Source organism: Ipomoea nil, unplaced genomic scaffold (genome assembly GCF_001879475.1).
Source record: "Ipomoea nil cultivar Tokyo-kokei standard unplaced genomic scaffold, Asagao_1.1 scaffold2191, whole genome shotgun sequence".
Lineage (NCBI taxonomy): Eukaryota > Viridiplantae > Streptophyta > Magnoliopsida > Solanales > Convolvulaceae > Ipomoea > Ipomoea nil.
The window spans coordinates 327,030-338,812 of record NW_017618619.1 but is presented as its reverse complement, the minus strand read 5'-3'; the positions used below and the strand labels follow the sequence as shown (position 1 = coordinate 338,812).

Sequence of the window (11,783 nt, the reverse complement as noted above, 5' to 3'; positions counted from 1 at the left end):
TCAAACCTCTGGTCGGTGTAACATGGCCGGATGGGATACCATTAACTAAAAACTCATATGAGACAGTTGTGACACAATGCATTATCAGCTCAATCCATCTAGCATTAAAACCCAGGGCCGTCAACATTTTCTGCAGGAAACTCCACTCCATCCTATCATAAGCCTTTGCCATATCAAGTTTTAAAGCTCCCCATCCCATTCTTCCACACTGCTTTCTATTCAGGTAGTGTCCCACCTCCGCAGCTATTAATATATTTTCTGTTATTAATCTATCCGGGATAAAAGCACTTTGGGAATCAGAAATTAGTCCCTCCATTAACGGCTTCAGTCTATTCGCCATCACTTCCGCTATTACCCTGTAGACCACATTACTCAGAGCAATAGGTCTTAAATCAGTTACATACTCAGGGGATTTCTTTTTCGGGATTAACACCACATTTGTACTATTTAGTCCTTCCGGGAATGTTCCAACATCCAAGCAATTAACAACAAAAGTAGAGAAATCACTCCCCACCACATCCCAGAAATATTGGTAGAAACCCGGATTCATTCCGTCGGGTCCCGGGGATTTGTCAGGGAACATATCAAACAAGGCTTTTTTCACTTCTTCACAAGTGAACGGAGAATTTAGAGACTCATTTTGTGCTTGTGTAACTCGGGGCTGTATCATATCAAATAAAGTGGTGGGCATATCCTGGTGATTCCCAGTACTAAAGACCTCATGAAAGTATTCCATAATAGTTTTAGTCATTTCATTCCCCTCAACCCATACCCCATCAACTGTTTTTAATCGATTCAAAGTATTTTTCTTTCTACGGTCAGAAGCATACCTGTGAAAGAACTTCGTGTTCGCATCCGCCCCCTGTAGCCAGTGCTGCTTCGCTCTCTGTTTCCAGAAAGAGTCATCCATTGCCTCGAGCTTACATAATTCGGCATCCAGACGACGAAATTCAGCCAATGATGCTAAATCTCGCCTACCTCTCAGTCGATCCTGCTCTTTCTGTAACCGCTTTATCTTCTCCCCAAATCTATGGAATCGATCCCCACCCCAGGTAGTGAGTCTGTTTCCACACAACTGTAGACAGTCCACCAGCCCCAACAACCTCCCCTCTCCCCATGCTCTCTCCACCACCTCCCTACAGCCCTCGTCATGTAGCCAAGACATTTCAAATCTGAAATTCCTCACCCTTCGCCTCCCTCCCCTTATATCATCCCGAATCCCTAGATACAAAGCCGAATGGTCAGACTTTCGTGTCATCATATTTAACACACTAGCCTGCATATTCATACTCCTCCATGCTTCCGTAACAAGGACCTTATCAAGCTGTTCCTCCAACCAGTGTACCGTCCCCTCCCTCTTCTTCCAAGTAAACGGATACCCGTGCATAGGCATCTGCGCTAAACCACAATCATCAATGGTCTCCCCAAATCCGCGTAGGAGCCCATTCGGATGTGGATTTCCCCCCCGCTTCTCACTTTGAAACAATAAATCGTTGAAATCCCCTATTACCACCCATGGCAGTTGTGATCGATTAGCCAAGGATCGTAACAAGTTCCAAGCCTCATACCTCCTACTACGTTCCGGATATCCATAATATCCTGTCATTCTCCACGGAGCACTCCCCGGTATAGCCACTTCCACATCTACATAATTACTGGAATAATTGACCAACCTTGCCATATTATTTTTGCGCCATAGCAAAGCCAATCCCCCACTCAATCCATCACTATCAACATAAAATAAACCTTCATACCCCAACTTTACCCGAAGTCGCTCAGCATGACTCCGTCCCACCTTCGTCTCCATAAGAAAAACAAACTCTGGCTTCTTACTGGACACCCAGTCCACTATCTGTTGAACTGTTCGTGGATTGCCCAAGCCACGACAGTTCCAACTAAGGGTACTCATGAGGACGGGCGGGGCTGCGATCCAGCTCCCGCCACAAACATGTTTTTTGAGAGATCCGCCATAGTTACATCTCCATTGGTTCCATTCTGCTGGCCATCCTCCCTACGCCTCTTTGATACGGCCTCCATAGCATAGCCCTCACCATCATCATCAACCGCCTCCGCCACCCCACTGTTCCGGTTGGCTACTCCCATCCGTCGCTCGGCCCCCCCTCCCGCCGAAGCTGATTATCCTCCGCCGGCGTCAACTAATATTCGCCAACCGCTCTCGGTCCCCTTCTACCACCTGCCCGTAGTTCTGCCGAGTATGGATATTGTTCGACCGGTAAAGCCGAATCCCTAGCTATTCGACAAAATTTATACAAATGGCCAAGCTTACCACAATAGAAGCAAAAATTGTGCAGCCGCTCATACTTGAAGGATACCCAACACGCAGACTTATCCCTCTTCACAAAATTCAACCTTCGCTTCAACGGCTTGTCCACCCGAATAGCAACACGAATCCGGTAGAAGACTTTCCATGGTGCACCCGTGAACCTATCATCACCTCTTATATAAGTTCCAAGATAGTTTCCAATTTGTTCTAATACTTTGTCAGTTGTATACCCCATCGGCAAACCATGAACCTGTATCCACATCTGAACCGTATCCAATCTTACATCATCCGGAAAACCCCCTTCCACAAGTTGATCACACACGAATGTTGCATTCTCAAACGCCCATGGTCCATCATTGAGAACACGTTGTAAATCAGTGACATGGTTGAAAGTAAACAAGAACAAACGGGGTTTGATTTCCGAAACCTCCATACCCGCAACCGGCTGCCACGCTGCCGCCATCACCTGCCTCATGTACTCCATCTTCACTAGCTTGTTTGTTAAAAACTTCCCCAACAACATCCACCGCTCAGCAGTCTGCTGAGCCGCTACTTCAGATTCATCCAGTACTGGAGCAAACGGCGCTGCCTCCTCCTGTTCGATCGTCAGGTCCGCCCAACGTGCAGTAATTGTTGCGACCGCCCCTCCTGCATGCTGCTCCATCACTCTGCCTAATTCAGCGTCGTATGTCGTCGATCAAGAAAACAAAAACCGGTCGTAATAGCCGGAGAAGATTGTCGAAATCGTGTAGAAACCTCGGAAGCCCTAGGAGGAGAATGTTGAAACCCTAGATAGCTAGAGAGAGGATTAATCGAATTATGACTGTCAAACTATGATTAATGAGGAATTTAATGCTAAATAAGTTCATTTTTTAAATAGGGGTGTAAAAGTAATTGTATGCATGTGGTATTTTTGGTTATAAATAGATTGCAATCTTTGCCATAATCAAAGATTACAAATATTATGGAAATAAAGAATATACAAATATACTCTACATGTATAATATTACTGCCGTTATGTTTGATATTTGATTGTAAGTAGGGTGCAGAGGTTGAAGATGGATGACAACACAGGTATGAGAGTTGTTATCGTTAATAATTATTGAATCATTATTCGTAGGTCTGTGCTTGCGTGATAATAGGTCTGTGCGTCGAATAAGTTATTGTTTGGCTAGCTGTGCGTCCGTGATAAAAGGTATGTGTGTCGAATATGTTTACAGTAGTGGTGTTGAATTGTTTGGCTGCCTGTAATGAACTTAATAAGCTAGGGGATGAAGAAACATGTGGGATATTTATATGATGTTTTCTTAGTAAAAAGAGAAATGTTTACACAGTTGGTTAGTTGGGGGACTTGCGGATAGTGCATTCATGAACAACGGTAGGTGCGTCATATGTGCATGGAAATATAATGGGTATGGTGGGAAAGCAATACTTTTTGCCTGAGTTTATTATTAGAATTGGAGTTCGTGAAAGTAATTTGTTGTACAATATGAATGAAATAGACGGTATAGCAGGGTGCTTGGTATTGTTTGAGAGGTGGTGTGTGCGTTAGTAGTTGTCGGCCTGTGCGTCAGAAGTTGTCGGACTGTGCTTGAGTGATAAACGGTCTGTGCGTCGAAATGTTTACAGTTTTGGTGTTGAATTGTTAGACTGGCTATAATGAAGTAAATAAGCTAGGGGATGAAGAACCATGGGGGATATTTATAGGATGTTTTATTAGTAAAAAGAGAAATGTTTACATAGTTTGTTGAGTTGGGGGACTTGCAGGTAGTGCGTTCGTGAACAACGGTGTTTTGCGTCATATGTGCATGGTAGTATAATGGGTATGGCAGGAAAGCACTAGTTTTTGCCTGAGTTTATTATTATAAAGGGTGAGCGTTAAAGCAATTTGTAAGTACGTTATGAATGAAATAGACGGTATGACAGGGTACTTGGTTTGTGAATGAGTGGTGGTATGTGCGTTAGTTGTTGTCGGTGCGTTATGAAAAAAAGAGAGCGTTAGTAGTCGCATGGAACTTAACACAAACAAAAGCATAATATTAGAAACCAATCAACAGGGAAATAAAAATAACCCCATAACTACAGTTAAAACGCTATGGAAAAACAAACAAAATAGAGAAAGAATCCTCAAAACACACTATATGAATTTAAATTAGTTCATATATTACCCTAACTGGACCCAGAACTACGTGGTCAACATCGGGAATGAACGGTCCCACAACCTCTCCCCTACCAAAACCTCCCATTTTGATATCGGATAACTGTCTGGCCTTTAAAAGCCCAAAAGTCCAACCACGCAACGACGGCATGGCTCGGGGCACTGCCCTATCCGAATGCTTCATCGGTTCGACTAAATGCTTGGGAGAAGCACGAATCTTCAGAAGCGGAAATAGTTTCAAATCATCAGCGTCTAGCCCATCATCCTCCTCCTCCTCTGAATTCGTATCCGGTTGCGGAACAGGGGGTGCTTCAACATCTACAGACGGCATCAAAGGTGAAACCTCCACTACATCAACCGTATGTACAACAGTGGCACCTAGACATAACAAATTTGAAGCACTATTAGCAACAAAAGATTCAACAAGACAGTAGAAATTAAAAAACACACTCCTAAACACTTACTTTACCACAGCAATGCATAGACCAGAATTGGGAAAGACAAAAACCCGTTATTACGCACAAGCTAACCACTTAGAACGCACCAACCAATTAGCATGCACAAATTTACGCACAAACGTCACCCCAATAACGCACCAACTAATTGCCAGTACAAAATGGTCTACAACATTACAATAACTGAGAACATGACAAGTGCAAACACGCCATAAATTTAAAAAAACAACTCATAGACCAGAATTGGTGAATCCAACCACTTAGAATGCACCAACCAATTAGCATGCACTGTTTTACGCACAAACGTCACCCCAATAACGCATACACTAATTGCCAATACAAAGTGGTCTACAATACTACAATAAATAAAAATTTAGAACAAAAATAAAATTATTCAAAAACAAAAATCTAGAAAACACAACACTTTTTTAAAAAAAAATTAAAAAAAAAACACTTCTACAGCCACACGCACAAGCTTAGAGTCTGTGGGTGATGAGCAAATATGAAGTGTTAAAAGACCTGCATCTCAAAATGCATAGAAATAGAATAGTAGTCATGTAATAATCTATAACATCTCAGAACTTAATCATGCAAAGACTACATGCTTTGCAATGAACATTAAATATTAAATATCAACACTTAATACAAAAATCTTTTGCTGTTTTAATTATTCGGCCTCGTTTTCACAGTATGTAGCATGCAAAATTATATAAAAAGTTAGACGACAGAAGTTGGAAACGAGTAGAAATTTCATCTTTAAAGAATTATAAATTCAACATATTTGTTTTGAGCATAAAGTATTAATCAGTGAAGCACATTTTGGTTTAACTTACAAATGGGATCTCCCCAATTACATGGGAAAAAATTCTTCTGAAGACAATTCAATCCTGAAGGCAGAGCACTGAAAGGAGAAAGAATGCATTGAATCAGATTAACACTAAAATCTAAGAGAAGTTAAAACTATCTCAAAATAATATTTTGACTTAATTTGCATCACTCTCACACTCTGCCAGAACAAACTGTTAAACATTTTCTGAGAAACCAGTAGCCTGATGTAGCCATGGCAACAGTTTGGATCAAACCATTTACTATTCTATTCTAAGCCGAGATCCTAAGGTCCTTGTTAAGATTCCTCCAATTTAGGCATAGAAACTCAGAATGCCCTTTATAATTTTTAAAATTTATAAATTCAAACTGATTCTGAACTAGAACTAGAACAGTGACTGGTTTAAAAATTTGTCTGTTCAAGTTTGTAAACAAATCCACTACCCAACCCCCCTGCCACACCGCACATTCACTACCTAACCCCCCTCCCTTTGCCCCATCACCGCCAGACCGCACCGGCCACCCCCACAAACCCGTCAGGCCAAAACCACCCACCACGGGTATAAACAAAAAAAAAAAAAAAAAAAAAAAAAAAAAAAAGCCAGCAAAGCCCCTACCGAAAAAATACAAATACAAAAAAAAAAAAACAAAAAACAAAAAAAAATTCCGGCAGGAACCATACCCCGCCCTACCGCACACCATCACCGTACACGAATCACCCACAAATACAGCCAAAGAATCGCACCACCCCGCCTGAAAAATACAAATAGATAAAGAAAAAAAAAACCCTCAGCCGAAACCCTAACCACCCCAGCGCCCATCACCGCCAAAACCCTCACAGACTAAAAACCCCCCAACCCGAACCACTCCAAATAAAACCGCCAAAAAATCACGCCGGCCTGGTCCTCTCCCCAGAGATCGCAACAACGCAAAGCAACAAAAAAAAAAATACAAAGAAACCCAAACACAAAAGAATGGGGACTCGGAATACCTTGACGGGAATCGGAAGAACTGCCCTTTGACGCTTAGAATGCCTGTTGGTAGAACCATCCATGGAGACACCCTGGACGGAACGGGAAGAGCGGCACTGGAGAATGCTTTCCTAGCGTGGCTGGACGGAGAAGAAACTAGTGGTAGAGCAACTGAATGGACGGCAAATAAAGTAAAAAATATTGAAAAGTGATATTAGACCAAAAATAACACAAACACACGCCCATATAACCGGCAGACTAATTAATGCAAATCAATAAAGATAGCGAAGAAAGACAACAATGCCCTTGAGTCCATACATGCTGAGCACACGTGGTGTTAAAATGCACCAAATCTGAGCCGTTTAAATATTAAAATAAACGATCAAGATGACGTATCACCATTTCACCTGCCAAGGAGTCTCATTGGATCCAATATATATATATATATATATATATATATATATATATATATATATATATCTACTATACTAATAAGAGGCCAAGAGTGTTAGGCCTATAATGGGTAGAAAAAATGGCGGTTAAATTTTTTAATCAAATGAATGGCTCAGATTGATCAGATTTTTATTTTTCTTTAAGATTTCCTAATTTATCCTTAATGAATATGATTTTCCGTTAACTTTTCCGTTAAATATTATCTTTTCCGTTAATTTCTATTAGTTCACCGTTAACTTACTCATTGAATTCAATAAGAAAGGTCTTAGGTTCGAACCTCATCCCAATCAAAGTTGGCATAATTAGTACTTTATTTTACTCTTATTAAATTATAAAATAATAATTTAGTAGCTACAACAAAAAATAATACATATGCATTTCTTTAATTTAGAATTATGTGTCTACAATGTCTTTATTCAAAAAAAATTATTCATTATCAATAAATTAAATAAAAATAATAATTCCATTAGTTATATTGTATTCATTTTTCTCCAATATAAAAATTCTTTACATTCAAATTTATCAATTGATTATATTCGCTACATTGTCCCTACAATGTCTTTATTAAAAATCTACTATCTATCTACTATACTAATAAGAGGCCAAGAGAGTTAGGCCTATAATGGGTAGAAAAAATGGCGGTCAAATTTTTTAATCAAATGAATGGCTCAGATTGATCAGATTTTTATTTTTCTTTAAGATTTCCTAATTTATCCTTAATGAATATGATTTTCTGTTAACTTTTCCGTTAAATATTATCTTTTTCGTTAATTTCTGTTAGTTCACCGTTAACTTACTCATTGAATTCAATAAGAAAGGTCTTAGGTTCGAACCCCATCCCAATCAAAGTTGGCATAATTAGTACTTTATTTTACTCTTATTAAATTAAAATAATAATTTAGTAGCTACAACAAAAAATAATACATATGCATTTCTTTAATTTAGAATTATGTGTCTACAATGTCTTTATTCAAAAAAAAAAAATTATTCATTATCAATAAATTAAATAAAAATAATAATTCCATTATTTATATTGTATTCATTTTTCTCCAATATAAAACTTCTTTACATTCAAATTCATCAATTGATTATATTCGCTACATTGTCCCTACAATGTCTTTATTAAAAAAAATTATTCATTATCAATAAATTAGTTAAGAGAAATAATTTTATTAGTTATATTGTCTTTATATTTCTCCAATGTACAAATTCATCAATTGATTATATTCACTACATTGTCTATTATCTTTTTTTTGTGCACAATTTTTTAATTAAATATCAAAGTTATAATACAAAACAATGCTATATATTTATTTACCAAGTATTTTTATTAATACGATGACAAAATTTAAGATATATATATATATATATATATATATATATATATATATATAATAAAAAATAATAATAATAATAATTGTTTTAAAAAAAGAAATAAAAAATATAATTAAACTGATCATATTAACTACTTTGGGGATTTATTGACAAAAAGAGTATTCAAATCACACAACAAATTGAAGTGGAAACTATCTCGCAATGTTCTTGTTTGGCAATCAGGAGTTAGCTCTTCAATATTAGTATATATTTAATATTTTATGCCCTAATTTTTATTTGACAATTATAATCAATCTTGACAATTATAATCAATCTTGACTATATTATCTTGCATTTGTAAACTTAGAATTGCCTATTTAAATACACAAATTTAACATTCAATTATTTTTTTTTTTGAAAGCTACTGGCTCTATTACATTGTAGTATCTGTTCATATACTTTCTCAACCTACTGAAACACAAAGAACCAATAACGCCTCCACTGAGGCTCGAACTCATAATCTTCCAAATGGAAGTTCAATTATTTATACATGAACAATTCCAATATAATCTTGCCTTGATATACTTTAAAGTACTTATTTAAAAATAAAAAAAAAAAAACATTGGCATTACCCCAATCGCGCAATGCGCGTAAAAAACTAGTATATATATATATATATATATATATATATATATATATATATATATATATATATATATAAAAGACAAACATTCCCATTTGCGCCAGCACTTCTTGGGTCGTCCCTCCCAATTTTTGCTGCATTCTTGGTCATCTCCACCACCCTATCCTTCATTTTCCCCAGAACAGATGATGAATCAATCCCCATTGATCAATGAACTTTTTAAAGCAATACAGCCTCACCAACTACAGAATTTATAATTTCATCTTTAGTTTTATTGTCTAAATATAAAATAAAAAATGTTATTCGTGCATTGCACGTGCACCGCACTCGCATTACAGGGGTAATTGGGCAATTATTTGCTCGAATTCAAGCAAGGATAACATCAAAAAACATAATTGATACAACTCATTTCATCAATTGCACTATATAATATTCGTTGTTATAATTTATATTTGTATATCGATCCAAATATTCTTATAAAGTACGGAGTATTATAATAAATTCATTCCGTGCAACACACGGGTGAAAATACTAGTACTATAATTTTTCACACACCGAATATAAAATATAAATAGGGAAAATGACACTTTTTTCACCTGAGTTATATGCTTATAACATTTTTTCCCCTTGAGTTATTCATGTACCCACATTTGCCCCCTCAGTTATGTTAAAAGTGACGATTTTTCCTCCTTTTATGTTAGATGGACATATTTACCCTTAAAAATAAGTATTTCATCTATTTTTTCCCAATAAATTATTCTTCCCCAATAAATCTTGTATGTATGGATGATCACAGTTCGGTTTGAACCTAACCGGACATTGTAGCAACCAAATAAAAACATTGTAAAATAAAATAATTATTGAATTTTGACTATTTAAAAAATAATAAATAGAATTTACAAAAATAAATAAATAAATTTTGTTAGAATCGCCAGTTCAAAATTTATTTATTTTTGTAAATTCAATTTCTTATTTTAAAAATAATCTAAATTCAACAATTATTTTATTTTATTTTATTTTATTTTATTTTTTCGGTTCTGAATCGTAATCAGAACCGTCCCTGCTGTTTTGATTCAGTTGTTACAATGTTCGGTTAGGTTCGAACCGAACCGTGGTCATCCATACTTACAAGCAATAATTTTTTGGAGAAGAAATATAAATGAAATACTTATAGAAAGATATCCATCTAACATAAGGGGGGGGGGAGGGGGGGGGGGGAGGAACCGTCACTTTTAACATAACTGAGGGGGCAAATGTGGGTACATGAATAACTCAGGGGAAAAAGTGTTATAAGCATATAACTCAGAGGAAATAAGTGTTATTTTCCAATTAAATACGAACCTATAGTATACACAAATTTTCTTATTTGTTGTCAACAAATTAATTTAAAATCACATAAAAATCTAACAAAAATATTTGCGATCAAGTTAAAATTTATCTATAAATTGACATTACAAATAAAATATTTGTTGATAAATAATGAAAGTGATAAATATATATATGACAATTAAAAATTTTGTATAATGGCAAGCATTATAGTTTATTGATGGCTAAATCATAAGGCTCTTGATTGAACCACTAAAAAGCATTAACAACATATATACAATTTGACAGTAATGGCAGCCTTACATAAGGGTGTTGCTATTTGCACCACCCTTTGACCAAAAATGATATAAAGTATCATTGAAAATGTAAAAAGGTTGTAATTTATAATAAATATATAGGTGGTGCAAATAGCCTAATGGGTGGTCAAATTGCTATTTGCATCACCCCTATTAAAACTGCATTTATTAAGTCAAAATTTAATTCTTAAAAAAAATAAAAAAGAAACCAACTATCGCTTTCTCCGGCGAGAAGGCGACCCACTGGGCTGCCTTCTCACCGGAGAAGGCAATCACCGGAGAAGGCAGCCCAGTTGCCTTCTCCGGTGAGAAGGCAACCCACTGGATGGGCTGCCTTCTCACCGGAGAAGGCAACCTGGGTCGCCTTCTCCGGTGAGAAGGCGACCCACTAGATGGGCTGCCTTCTCACCGGAGAAGGCAGCCTTCTCCGGTGAGAAAGGCAGCCCATCGCCTTCTCAACAGAGAAGTTTTTATTTTTATTTTTTTATTTTTTTTAGTAATTTGATTATTAAATAAAAATAAATAATAAAATTAATGATTGACTATATTTAGTGAGGTGGTGCAAATAGCACTTTTGTATTTACAACACCTATAAAGTTACTATACCTATTAAATAGGTGGGTGTAAATAGCAAATAGGGTGGTGCAAATAGAATTTCCCTTACATAATTGATTATTCAGGGGTCAAACCATTTACATAAAGTCAATAAATGCATGAAAAATATTATATAGACAAACATTATTTTACCATATATTTTCTCCTAATAAGGTGTAATATGATATTTTCACATTATTTTATATTTATACGATACTTATAAAGTAGCAAGTTCATTATGAGTTAATTATGTAAGATTATGTCAAATTGGTAAAATCTTTGATGAGGTTTTAAAATTTATATAACATAAAAAAAATGATGTGACTAGTTTACTCCATTCGTAGTGCTAGCATTTAATACATAAATATATATATCATAATAAAGCATTTTGGTGCACTAAATAATAAAGCAATTATGAATGGATATCAATAATTTAATATTATTAGTTAGGAGATATTTGGTAA

At 36.2% G+C, this 11,783-nt stretch overlaps 2 protein-coding genes across 2 annotated transcripts; both read right to left on the bottom strand.

The window, feature by feature from the left end:
* Window positions 1-2,156: 2,156 nt before the first annotated feature.
* LOC109150058 (uncharacterized protein At4g02000-like) lies at window positions 2,157-2,948 on the bottom strand. Its single transcript, XM_019298025.1, has one exon. The coding sequence runs from the start codon at window positions 2,946-2,948 to the stop codon at window positions 2,157-2,159; it is 792 nt and encodes a 263-aa protein (XP_019153570.1).
* A 1,416-nt stretch (window positions 2,949-4,364) lies between these two features.
* Window positions 4,365-6,887, bottom strand: LOC109150062. Its single transcript, XM_019298027.1, has 3 exons — window positions 6,714-6,887; window positions 5,731-5,798; window positions 4,365-4,820 (listed from the first exon to the last, which is right to left on the bottom strand). The coding sequence occupies exons 1-3, from the start codon at window positions 6,770-6,772 to the stop codon at window positions 4,432-4,434; spliced, it is 516 nt and encodes a 171-aa protein (XP_019153572.1). The 5' UTR covers window positions 6,773-6,887; the 3' UTR covers window positions 4,365-4,431.
* Window positions 6,888-11,783: the final 4,896 nt, after the last annotated feature.